The sequence below is a fragment of the Caretta caretta genome, chromosome 8 (genome assembly GCF_965140235.1).
Source record: "Caretta caretta isolate rCarCar2 chromosome 8, rCarCar1.hap1, whole genome shotgun sequence".
Classification (NCBI taxonomy): Eukaryota; Metazoa; Chordata; order Testudines; family Cheloniidae; genus Caretta; species Caretta caretta.
Genome location: NC_134213.1, coordinates 48,905,044 through 48,918,231, shown reverse-complemented (window position 1 = coordinate 48,918,231; position 13,188 = coordinate 48,905,044). Strand labels below are relative to the sequence as shown.

The following is a 13,188-nucleotide window of genomic DNA, read 5'->3' as shown; positions in this document are numbered from 1 at the left end:
CTCCCTAGCACCCCTTGGGGGAGAGGGTGGGCACTGTTCCTGTGGCAGAGTCCAGTGCTGTTCAAGGCCTCTGCCCCCTTGCCCAGGGGTGGGGGGAATTAAAGTAGCCCAAACAAAAAGTTTGGGAAGCCAAAGAAAAAGAAAGCAAAAAAAGACAAAAGTACCTGCCCTTCTCCTTTCTGTGAGGGCCTGGGCGGGCAAGGCTCTCCAGCTGTTTCCCCTGTCAGCAACCCCTGCAGTCCTGCTCCTTCAGAGTGCTGTCCCAAACTGAGTTGGGATCCTCCTTTTTAAGGCCCCCACCCCCATACCTAGGCTGGAAAAGCCTTACAGCTGCGCTGGCTTGAGGCTGGTTGTGCCAGAGGAGCTCTTTAACTCCTTCCTGACAGGGGCGGGGAACTGCCCCACCACTGTGACATACACCCCAAGCCCACCTAACTGCTAACTTCTGCTAACATTTGTGGTATATTCTCAGACAGCCTGGGGCTGGCATGATATTCGGGGACAAGGCTTGGGGGAGGAGCGTGCGCAGCACCTGATCCTTCACCCTGCTGTGTACATCCACACCCACCCACATCATCAGGACTCTTCTCCAACAGAATGGAATAGAATCTCTCAAGGACTCTATTAACTGTGCTACTGCTTACCTTGCAGTGGTGACTATTTACAAAACCCAACAAATAGGCCCCCAAGTCTTGCCAGGGTTATTCTGCAGTACTCCTTGTCTACACTACAGGGAAAAGTCAATCTAAGCTATGTAAGTTGAGTTACATGAATAGCATAACTCAAGTCGATGTAGCTTAGATCTATTTACCGCAGGGTCCACACTACGCGATGTTTATTGGGAGACCCTCTCCTGTCAACTCCCCGCACTCTTCTCAATCTGGTGGAGTATAGGAGTTGACAGGAGAGCGATCTGCAGTTGATTTAGTGGGTCTTGAGCTGCAAAAATGACCACCGATGTATCGATCGCCGTGCGTCAAGCGCCCGTTAAGTGTAGACAAGACCACATTTGCCAAGCTGGGGATTGAGATTCAGCCTGAGATTTCAACCCAAGTGTCTCACTCAGTATTTTGTGCACAGCACTTACCTTGACGTCACTGGACTGGTTTTCAGGACTACGGTTTAAGAAGCATAAATTCCCATTCAAAACATTTAACAGGTTTAGGACCATTTCTAGTACAAGTCCAACCATTCCAAAATAACATTGCTTCCTGCTCTGTGCCTCCTGGAACTTGTGCTTTGGCTCCTTGACTGGAGTAAATTTTGATGGAAGATCTATAGGAGCATCATTTTTAGGGGCCAGTGGTTTTCTCTCTAGTGCAAACTTCATATTTGCAAAATTAAATCTCCTTTTCTTGTTGTCCGTTCTTCTGTCTACGCCTGCCTGCCCATCATGGCTTAGTCAAACTTGTCGTGGTTAACATAGCATGTTCTCCCTAGCATGGCTGTAACATGCTCCACATCTACACACACACTTGGGTTTCTGTTACGCTACAGACCGTGCTGTCACAGGTTTTTTGAGGTCCACCTTGATTGAGCCTCAGTCGTTTTCAGTGTCATTGTGAGAAGAGGGTAATGTTGTGTTAGCCCAAAGAGTGCAAATGGACCTCCCAGTGCAATCCCGTACTGCAGAGGTGGCCTGTCTGGTCACTTGTCTGCATTCCACTGCCCAGGAGTCAGCCTGGCTAGCACCCACCTATCTGTACAAACAGTGCAGGACACATGGATGGTCCCTATCTGCACAGTGCTTCCACAGAGGCAGGCTTCTTCTGCTGATTGATTTGCGATCTGATCTCTACACTGCCTCGTTGGATCATCCGACCAGACTGCCAGCTGGCCAGCACTGACATCAGCATGCTGACTGCCTTATGGACAGGGCCAGAGGCTGTGGTACTGCATGACCACAGCATCTAGGGAAGGTGTATGGTATGGTGGCATTTCCCAGCATCAGGCAGAGATGGACATTCCCTGTCCTGGAGACTGCATTATGAGAGTGATAGAGGAGAAGGCATCTGAGTGCCAGGCGGAAGAGGAATCTGATGAGGTGCTTCCTGAGACAGCTGCAGGTTCAACCCTGGAGAGCAGGAGAAATGCCATTCAGATCTGGTAAGCTACTTTTTAGTTGTGAAAATGTACAGATGAGGTCTGATTTGGGTTGGGAAGGGAATGCATTCCCAGGTTCTCCTGAGTGTGTGTTTGTAAGAGCCCTGCACAAGCCACTCTTTCCCTCCTTCCTTTCTACACCTCCATCGCCTGGTCAGTTGGTCCCAGCACACCATGTCCCCACCACAATTTCCCTTTCTTGACCCCACCCCTTCCTGTTGCCTGGCCGACTGTTCCAAGTAGGGACAGAAATGCCCAGTCCCTGATGAACAGCAGATGTCTATTCTGAGATGTCAGACAAGCAGAGAAAAATATAAAAGGCCCACAAGCAGCAATGCAGAAAGACTTAAAAACAGGAGCATTACTAAAGATCTAGTGCAGTCTGGCCCAGACACCTACATGACAACATATCTGCCGGGCCATGTGCCCTGAAGCACCTGCAAAGAGGCTGGTATAATTGGAACATACTGCCAGATGGTAGCATGCCTGCAATGCATGAAAATCAGTGGACGCTAAAATACGTTTTCATGGTACACTCTGAATGTACGGGATATGGAACAAGTGAAGGCAACCACAGGCGCAATGGACATATAACAGTGGCAAGAATTCTTACTGGAAGAGTTTTCCATTGATCGTATTAGTACCTGCTCTAATTTTAACCCACTCTTGTGAGGTAACGTCAGAAAATATCTCAAAGCCAGTGCTCTAATGTAGTTTGTGCGTTTCTTCGCAGAGCCGATTTTCTTCTCCTGCCCAGGGAGCTGATTGGAGCAAATGGCTGGGATGTATAGTTTGGAATTTAGAAGTTAAGCAAAATGGATACATTTGTCTCATCCCTTGAAAGTATTAGGCTAAGAAAGGTATGATAGCTTACTATGGATGCAAACTCAAAACTAGTTGGTTTGTCTTAACAGGGCCTTCTACCATGGCCCCAGCTGCACAGTTCTGTTCTGAACCAAGGCAACAAAGGCCAGTGTGGGTGCTGGAGTTAAAACTCTCCTTTGCCATGATGCCAAGTGCTCTGAGACCACAGACTACCATGTTGACCAATATTATCTCACTGTTTCCTTGTGCTCCCCTATCTGTCTGTATCCACCCATTGACTCTTGTCTTAGATTGTTAGCTCCTTGGGGCAGGTATGTTTTTTTGTTCTGTTTGTCTAGCACCTAGCACAATGAGGCAATACAAATAATAAATAATAATACTAATAGGCAGGCTGACAGCTTTGGAGCCCGGAAGCACCTGCTATTGGCCTTTTAAAAAGACATTGGCCAGAAATATGTTGGGTCCAATCACAGCTGGAGGAGAAGGGAAAAAAGAAGTATGGGAAGTCTACAGCTAGGATGACAAATAAATCATGGTCAACTACTTTCATCAGAAGGACATGCACCAGGAAGAGAGGGGATTTGAAATACGGATGTCTGAGAACTTTTTCCAGATCCAAATGGACACAGGTAGAGTTCTAACCACCTGAGTAAGATCCTTCTCCGGCTCCTTATTTACAGTACTCTGCCATACAAAATGCGGAAGACTGGAGTTTGGAATCAGCCTTTCCAACCACAGGCTCTGCCAGCCTAGCCTGAGAAATTCCACCCTGGTGGCAAACTGAGAGAACAATTCCCCTGTCAAGATGCATTTTTACCATCTTGGAGGACAGTTCTGTTGTTTGACAGTTCTGTTCTGGTGTCATTGTAAAGGCAGCTGGCCTGCTTTATTGCTAATAAAGTCTTTTGTAAGAAAGATAAATCACGACGATATTTACACTTCCAGTATAGCGCCTCTGTAGCATGAAGCACGAGTAAATCATCAAATGAAAACCATTCACTTTACACCCTAAAAGGGTGTAAGTAATGGGGCTTAAGGGGCCTCAACACTCCTGTATGGGTTATCTGTATCATGGGTCACAGCATGGGGAGCTGAGTAGTTTCAATGGGGTGCTACTTCCCTTCCTACATACAGGCAGGGAATCCAACATGCCAGCAAGCAGTGCTGAGCCAGCATGGAGGGGGAAGAGATCTGTGCCTGGTTTAGGCGTGGTGCAGATTACTTCCTTCCCCGAAGCCAGCTGGGAACCCAGGATCAAATTGCAACTTTTGTAATCCGTTTGTTCCCTGGTTTGCCTGTGGGGCAGTGTGGGATAGATAGTGATCGATAGCAAGAATAGGGTGGCTCTTGTCAGACTTCTCCCCTTCCTGACCATCTCAGAAATGCTGTCTCTGAAGATCCAGTCTCATTCTGCAAAAAGAAAAGGAGTACTTGTGGCACCTTAGAGACTAACCAATTTATTTGAGCATAAGCTTTCTCTCTAAGGTGCCACAAGTACTCCTTTTCTTTTTGCGAATACAGACTAACACGGCTGTTACTCTGAAACCAGTCTCATTCTGGCCTCTCATTTCTCTTTTGTTCTTCCTAGGAGTGGTGGTTCACTGGAAAAGACCCCATGGAAGACTTATGGCTGAAGGCCGCGCCAGATTTTCCCAAGTGGGAAATAGGAATGACAGAGAAAGACTTTCCAGAGATCCATAAAACCAAGTACTTGCTGCGGGTGCCAGTGTTGGATATTAATAATCCTTTCCCAGAACCTGAGATCCCCAATGTCTGAGCTGCATGTAGTTCTGAAATGACCTACCCACCTGGAGCACTTTGTAAGCCTTTCTAGCCAGCACTCCCCAAATTTGTAAGCATTTATGATATTCCTATGCTGCACATAACAACGCCTGCTCTCTGCAAAGCCCTCTGTATTTGTTCATCTCTTCCTTTGGTAAATATAGGTTCTAATGTCTCACTGTGGCTTGCTTAGACCATTTTTACTCACCGTTAATTAAACTCTGCAATAGCTCTTTTATTATAGTAATTTATTCCTTTATAATCTGGAACAGAGTCTCATGCTATTCTGAAAAAGGAAAGTCTAATTTAATTTTTTTTAAACATTCACGACTAAAATGCACTTTCTTCAACAAAGTCACTACAACTCTCCACCTATCACAGATGTTTTAGGCATCCCCAGCTGGTGCTGTTCATGGCTAGTTTCTGTATTTTATTAAAAGGCATGAAGTCTGTTGTGCGATGCCTTGTGGTAAGAGAGATCCTGTGTATGAGGGTGCTAATCCGCGTGGCCTTCAGCTTTGCTTCAGCTGGACTGCTGCCTCCATCTTAACTTTTGAAAGGAAACAGACACGGGCGATGAGAAGCCGAAGGCATGCATTCAAAACTTCTTGTTTGGGGCGTGCTGAGAAATAGAGTTGGTGGAAAAATTATCACTGAAATCTGAAGTTCCAAAAGTTCAACCCGATGAAAGCATTGAAAAACAGGAAAAAAAAATGTTTATCAAAGTTCTGAAAATCTGGAGTCTGATAGAAATCTGTGTCTGCACACTGGGAGGGAGAAAACATTTTAAAGTGAGGAATGGATCCTGGACAGTGTGCATTCAACTCTGTTCTGACACAGGTGATATACAAACTCTCCAACACTGCATCCTCCAGCTCCTGAGGAGGTTCAGTAAGTGCTGCCGTTACCAAGCAATGACGATGAGAGGTAAATAACCAGAGTAATAATAACCCTGCACGTGTCAGTCACCACAACAGCAAAATATTCCCCTCTCTCTCCTTCCTCTCTTTGGCCCCCACCCTGAAAACATTTAAGGATGTGCTTAACTTCATGCACCTGAATGAGCCCCTTGACTTCAATTGGGCATTTGTGGTGCCAGAGTTTTGCAATTTTTAGACACTAAATGTACCAAATAACTGGTGAGAAAATAAAACTTTCCTCCAAACTACCAAAAAGCAGTGAAAACAACTTCCCCTCAAAAAATGCTCCCAACTTCCCCAAAAGAGGACCAAAAATGCACAGAAATTATCAAAACTGCCCCCCAAATGCCCAAAGTGACACAAGCTAGGTTGTTTTTTTAAAAAAGCTTCAAAATGGTTTAAAACGTGTTCTTAAAAAGTGCCCCAACTAGCTACAAAATGGTCAAAATCTTTCCCCCCAAAGGTGGTCAAAGAACTGTGCACGGGCAGGGGTTCCTGTCATGAGTTAATATGTTAGTGCAGAGGTTCTCAACCTTTCTCTGAGGCCCCGCAAAATGCTATAAAAACTCCACGGCCCACCTGTGCCACAACAACTGCCTATAAAAGCCAGGTCTGGCGTTAAGGGGTAACAAGCAGGGCAATTGCCCAGGGCCTCATGCCTCAGGGGGCACCGTGAAGCTAAGTTGCTCAGGCTTCGGCTTCAGTCCCAGGTGGTGGAGCTCGGGGCCCCAGGCGGCAGTCTTGTGCAGCGAGGATTTAGCTTTCTGCCCTGGGTCCTAGCAAGTCTAACACTGGCCATGCTTAGTGGACCCCTTGAAACATGCCAACAGCCCCCCCAGACCCCTGTTTGAGAACCACTGTGTTATTGTATGCTGAACTGACACAGGGATTTTGGTAGTACAGCAATGCCATCCCCTGGTTATTCTGTGTATGGAATATAAATGTATTTCATGCTGAGAAATACTCAGTAGTTATTCACTTTAGCAGCTCATTCTGTCATTATGATTTCTGCCTTATTCCCTCTGTGTAGGATTAGTATTATGCTGATATTCAGGTAAAAAAAATAAAAAAGCCCTTGATATAACAGCCAAGAGGCCACCTTCCATCCCCCCAAGCTGAGAATTCCAGTGGAAGCCAGTTTCTCTTGGAGTCCTCTTGATACTTTCTTGAATTAACTTTCAGAGACCACATATGATCTGTATCGGGGTTCTCAGCCTGGGGCATGTGACCAGGTATCAGGGACCATCTTGCCCTTCCCATATTGCTAAATGGGCAGGTCCTGTATGGAAAAAGTGAAAACCACTGATCTATATATATCTTTGATCTTCTACATGTTTATTTACCAATGTCTGGAAAATGCCAGGCCCAGGGTAACGTTGTTTGTAGAGGGCACCCTGCTTACACATGAATATGCACATTCTGGAAGTGGAGTAGGTGGTTACACATCTGGGAATGTCAGCCTAAATATGGCTTTGGGACAGAGGTGGGTAAACTATGGCCCGTGGGACCATCTTACCCGGCCCCTGAGCTTCTGGCCCGGGTGGCTCACCCCCAGTCCCTCCCCTGCTGTTCACCCTACCCCCAAAGCTATGCCACTGCACGGGCAGCAGGGCTATGAGCTCCTGCCGCTCTGAGCGGCATGGAAAGGGGGCGGCAGTGCGTGCGGTGGTGGGGGGATTGGATAGGTAGGAGGTCCGGGGGGGCAGTCAGGGAGCAGGGGGCAGTTAGGGGCAGTGGGCCTGGGGAGCAGTCAGGGGACAGAGAGCAGTTGGATGGGGCGGAGGTTCTGGGGTGGTCAGGGGTCGGGGAACATGGGGGGGTTGGATACGGTGTAGGAGTCCCAGGGGTGCGGATAGGTCAGGGCAGTCAAGGGATGGGGGGGTTGGATAGGGAGTGGGATCCCGGGGGGGGCAGTTAGGGGCGGGGGTGCAGAAGGGGGCAGTCAGGGGACAAGGAGCAGGGGGTTGGAGGTTCTGAGGGGGACAGTCGGGGGCAGGAAGTGGGAGGGGGCGAGTAGGAGGTAGGGGCCAGGCTGTTTGGGGAGGCACAGCCTTCCCTATCCGGCCACCCATACAGTTTTGCACCCTGATGTGGCTCTCGGGCCAAAAAATTTGCCCACCCCTGCTTTAGGATCTCCACCTTACCGAGAAGGGTAATGTTTGCCTGGCAAACCCATTGAGGTCAATGGCCTGCCTGCATGAATGTAAATTAACAGTGGAATCTGACCATCTGGATTTTGCTCTTGGCTTTGACCACAGCCCATCGAGGTCAATGGGATCGTTTCCATCAGGTCACGTTCCTTGTGTTTCACATGTGCCAGTGACACTTTGCTACCAGCATTTTCTCCACCTACACTCAAAGCCCTTTAGAAATAATCGCTGGAGGAGCACAATGCTGTGAGCTCTCTGTCACTCCCCTGGGACAAATGCACGTGCAATTAACCAGCGCCCCACCGTCCCACCCATCCGCACGGGGCCAGCCTGCACAGCAGCCTGCAGTAGGGGGCGCCGTGCGCCCACGCGCCCCGAGTCCCCCGACAGCCTCGCCAAGCTCCGCGCCGCCCCGGGCATGCGCAGGGCGGCGTGCGCGCGAGAGGCGCCGGACCCCAGGCAGCGCCTTCGATGGGGGCGGGTCCGGAGCGTTCAGGCACCGCCCCCTAACCCTACCTCTAACTCATGCGTGCCTGGCTTGTGGGCAGGGACACAGTCGCGCCGGAAGTGACGTTACCGGGGGCGGAGTGCCCGCCAGATTTGAAAAAGTGACGTGAGGGGTAGCGCGGCGGCCCAGCTGTGTGAACCTCCCTCCTCTTGGGTCAGGTGAGCGGCGCGCGCGCCGGTGTTCACCCCTCCCCCACACCGGGGCTTGCCGCTACGAGCCCCCGGCTGCCCGGGGAGAGCGCGCAGGGGGAGGGGGGTCGACGGTGGTGGGCACTGGAGCGTCAGTGCCTCGCGGGGGGGTGATGGGGCCCCGGGCGGGGGTGTCCGTGCCTGGGGCCCCGGGCATAAGAACGGCCAGACTGAGTCCCGCCAAAGGTCCACCTCGCCCAGCATCCTGTCTTCCGACAGCAGCCGGTGCCAGCTGCCCCAGAGGGAGTGAACAGAGCCGGGCAATTGTCCAGTGATCCGGCCCCTGTCGTCCACTCCCAGCGTCTGGCAGTTGGAGGTTTTGGGACACCCAGAGCATCGGGTTGCCTCCCTGACTATCTTGGCTCCCCGCTGTTGATGGGCCTATGCTCCATGGACCTATCTGGTTCTGTTTTGAACCCTGCTGTAGTCTTGGCCTTCGCAACATGTTGGATCATATTAAAGAAGTTCTGTATTAAAATCACAAATGAGTTTGATTCCCCAGAGTTTAAATTCCAGGGTATTACTAATTAAGAGGTCTCTTGGTTTTTGGTACTGTTTCTCTCCCTCTATGTGTGAAACTTGCAAGCTGCTAATTGTGTTAGTACATTCTAAGACAGAGTCTGTTCTCAAAGCAATTCACACAGAGAGAGACTCAAAGCAATACTCTAACAACAGAAACAGCACCCAGAGACTCCCCACCCTTTTGTTGTATTAACAATTGTGATTAAAATAGAGCTAGAGGATGTATGTGGATGGATGCTTGGTGTGGATAATAACTGAATGATCAGGGAGGTGCCAGCCTAAGAATCCAGTGTCCAGCGGCTGAAGAAGGCATCAAGTGGAAATAACCAGAGCACACCCCCCCGGAGGGCAGACTGGAATCCACCCAACAGCCTCAAGAATGGGAGAACCAAAGAACAAGATAACATCTTGGAGCCGTCAGGAATGTGCTATCTGCTGATTGATTCAGCAACAGCATGATGAAGCAATTCCCATAGACTGCCATAGGAAGAAATTCCTATAAAAATAGACTCTAAAAAGTGAGAACTTTGGGGGGTCTGATTCTGCAAACCAACTTCCAGGAGCATCAGATGAGCATCTGACAAGGCCCTGCTCCCTCCTCATGTCCAGGCCACCTGGCCAGTGGCTTGGCATGAGCAACCCTAAGGCTGGTAACTATGATAACAACCTTGCAGAACCTGTGTGTGTGTGTTTGTATGAATGAATGAATGAATGTGTGAATAAATATGAGATTGAATGGAATGTTATAACTAGAACTAACTGCTTACTATGATTCTTTCTGTACCACAGTAAATGTGGTATTTTGCCTTTTTCCCTTTAATAAGATCCTGCTGGTTTTTATTTTATTGGTATAACAACATCCTCTGGCAAAGAGTTGGCAGGTTGACTGTGCGTTCTGTGAAGAAGTACTTCCTTTTGTTTGTTTTAAACCTGCTGCCTATTGATTTCACTATGTGAGCCCTGGTTCCTGTGTTATGAGAAGGAGTAAATAATACTTCCTATTTACTTTCTCCACACCTGTCATGACTTTATAGAGCTCTGTCCTCCTTTAGAGTCTGTCTTCTAGGCTGAACGGTCCCAGTCTTTTGCATCTTTCCTCATATGCAAGCTGTTCCATACCCTGATTCATCGACCTTAAGGCCAGAAGGGACCATCATTGCAGGCCACAGAACCTCGCCCACCCATTTCTGTAATAGACACCTGACCTCTGGCTGGGTTACAGAAGTCCTCAAATCACAACTGAAAGATTTCAAGTTACAGAGAATTCACCAAAAAGAAAAGGAGTCTTTGTGGCACCTTAGAGACTAACAAATTTATTTGAGCATAAGCTTTCGTGAGCTACAGCTCACTTCATTAGATGCATGTGATGAAGTGAACTGTAGCTCACGAAAGCTTATGCTCAAATAAATTTGTTAGTCTCTAAGGTGCCACAAGTACGCCTTTTCTTTTTGCAGATAGAGACTAATATGGCTGCTACTCTGAAACCAGAGAATTCACTATTTATTCTATTTCAAACCGGCAAGTGACATGTGCCGTATGCTGTACAGGAAGGTGAAACCCGCCTACCCCATCCCCAGGGTCTCTGCTGATGTGACCTGGGGGAAAACTTCATGACCAAATATGATGATTAGACCCTCACCGTATCTGAGAGACCTACCAGCCAGACAGCTGGGAAAGAATTCACTGTAATACCTCAGAGCCAACCCCATCTAGTGTCCCATCTCTGGCTGTTGGAGATATTTGCTACTAGCAGTTGCAGATTGCTTACAATGGATGTGGCTATCTTGCATACCACCTCCTTCATAAACTTATCCAGCTCAATTTGAAGCCAGGTAGGTTTTTTGCCCCCACTACTCTCCTTGGAAAGCTCTTCCAGAACTTCACTCCTCTGATGGTTAGAAACCTTCATCTAATTTCAAGCCTAAACTTGTTGATGATCAGTTTATATGCTTTTGTTTTTGTGCCAGCATTGGCCTTTAGCTTAAATAACTCCTCTCCCTCTAACCATATATTTATAGAGAGCAATCATATCTCCCCTGACCCTTCATTTGACTCGGCTAAACGTGAGAGGAGACTCAAAGAGCTTGGCTTAAGGTAGGTTTTCCATTCTTCTGATCATCCTACTAGCCCATCTCTCCACCTGTTCCAGTTTGATTTCATCTTAAATATGGGAGACTAGAACTGCACACAGTATTCCAGATGAGGTCTCACTAGTGCCTTGTATAATGGTAATAACACTTCCCTGTCTCTCATGGAAATACCTTGCCTGATGCTTAGAGCCCTGCGTGGATACAAAAAATGTAGATCCGCATCTGCCAGAATCAATGTGCATCCGACCTGCTATCCACTGGCTGTCTTTTATGTGTATCTGCACAAGCAGCAACAAGCTGTCTCACAAGGGCCAAAGATAGTGACAGGGTGGAGAGTGCAGATGAGTGAGGAGGGGGTGGGGTCTTGCAGTGAAGAGGTGGTATGAGGGCAGGTACTGGGCATAGGGGCGGCACGGGGGCAGGGTCTCGGGGAGAAGGCGTGGCATGGGGGTTGGAGGGAAGGGGCATCGCATACCGCTCCCTGGGGGCTCGTGTGATGGCAGCAGCAGGGTATGTTGTATCACAGCAGGGCAGAGGGATGGGGCACTCGGGCGCCACCTGCTCCAATCTCTGTGGCTGGGGCAGGCCCTGCTGCCCAGGGGCTGGGAGCGTGGCCAGTGTTGCCTGGCTGGGCCATGGTGGGAATGCTGGCGTTGTTTGAGGGGCCAGAGCTTCTGGATAGGAAATGGTGCGGTGAGCAGGTGCTGGACATCAGTGACTCCGACCTGCCCCCCAGCTGCTGGCCGCCGGCCCCGAGCACGCTGCATCCCCCTGGCTGCCTGAGCTGGATGCCGAGGGTCAGGCGCCGCTGGTGGATAGAGCCGTGTACGGTTGTCTCCACATCCAATCCACTAACCGCAAAAATGGACTGCAGATATGAAGTGGATATCCGTGGATTTTCAGGGCTCTACTGATGCATCCTAGGATTGCATTAGCCTTTTTCGTGGCTGCGTTGTATTGTGGCTCATAGTCATCCTGTGATTGATCAATACAGCCAGGTCATTCTCCTCCTTTATCAATTCCAACTGATATGTCCCCAACTTATAGCAAAAATTCTTGTTCTTAGTTCCTATGTGCATGACCTTGCAGTTCGCACTATTACATTTCATCCCATTTGTATTTCTCCATTTTTCAAGGTCATCCAGATCTTCTATGATATTCCGGTCCTCCTCCGTGTTCGGAACACCTCCCAACTTTGTGTCCCCTGCAAATTTTATTAGCGCACACCCACTTTTTGTGCTAAGATCATTGATGAAAATGTTAAATAAGATTGGTCCTGAGGCAGAACCCTGAGGAACTCCGCTAGTAACCCCTCTCCAGCCTGACAGTTCACCTTTCAGTATGACACATTGTAGTCTCACCTTTAACTTGTTCCTTAGCTGTCTTTCAATTCTTGTATTAATCCCCATCATCTCCAATTTAACTGATAATTTCCCATGTGAAACTGTATCACGTGCCTTAGTGAAATCTAGGTAGATTGGATCTACTGCATTTCTTTTGTATAATCATTTTTGTTGTCCTTTTCTATATGTTCCCCAATTCAGATATATTTTTTTTTGAGACTGGCTGACCAGAATTGCACACAGTACTCAAGATGTGGGCGTTACCATGGATTTATATATTATATTTTTATATTATCTATCCCTTTCCTAATGACTCCTAACATTGTTAGCTTTTTTAACTGCTGCTGCACATTGAATAGGTGTTTTCAGAGAACACGGACTCCAAGATTTTTCTTGAGTAGTAACAGCTAATTTAGACCCCATCATTTTGTATGTACAGTTGGGATTGTTTTTTCAATGTGCATTACTTTGCATTTATCGACATTGGACAACAAAATGGTAGATGAAATTCAGTCATCCTGGAGCAGGAGGGGCTGTCAGTGCCTGCAGGAGGAGTGATGGGGCCCTTTGGGGTGCCTGAGGTCCCTGTCCCTTGGGCAGAGATATGATGGGTCCCTTGGGGGGGGGGCGCTTGTCAGTGCCTGGTGGCGGTGGGTGGCAGCAGTGCACCTGGGGTCCCGGTGACTGGGGTTAAGGGTAGTATGGGTCCATGGGAGGACCTGATGTGGTGGGGGGCTGTCAGTGCTTGGTGTAAGGT

At 48.5% G+C, this 13,188-nt stretch overlaps 2 protein-coding genes across 7 annotated transcripts in view; both read left to right on the top strand.

Annotated features, from left to right (window-relative positions):
• The window catches only part of ADCY10 (adenylate cyclase 10), a 99,920-nt gene extending 94,748 nt beyond the window's left edge, over window positions 1-5,172 (top strand). For all 6 annotated transcript variants that reach the window (XM_075131468.1, XM_075131466.1, XM_075131467.1 and 3 more), the window contains one exon: window positions 4,517-5,172. In XM_075131468.1, coding sequence (XP_074987569.1) covers window positions 4,517-4,705 — 189 coding nt within the window. In that variant the 3' untranslated portion in view covers window positions 4,706-5,172. The remainder of the gene's footprint in view (window positions 1-4,516) is intronic.
• Window positions 5,173-8,349: 3,177 nt separating this feature from the next.
• Window positions 8,350-13,188, top strand: part of NUF2 (NUF2 component of NDC80 kinetochore complex) — a 31,961-nt gene continuing 27,122 nt past the window's right edge. Inside the window, exons 1-2 of the mRNA XM_048860676.1 lie at window positions 8,350-8,446; window positions 11,017-11,092. The gene's annotated coding sequence lies outside the window, so the exon portion shown is untranslated. The remainder of the gene's footprint in view (window positions 8,447-11,016; window positions 11,093-13,188) is intronic.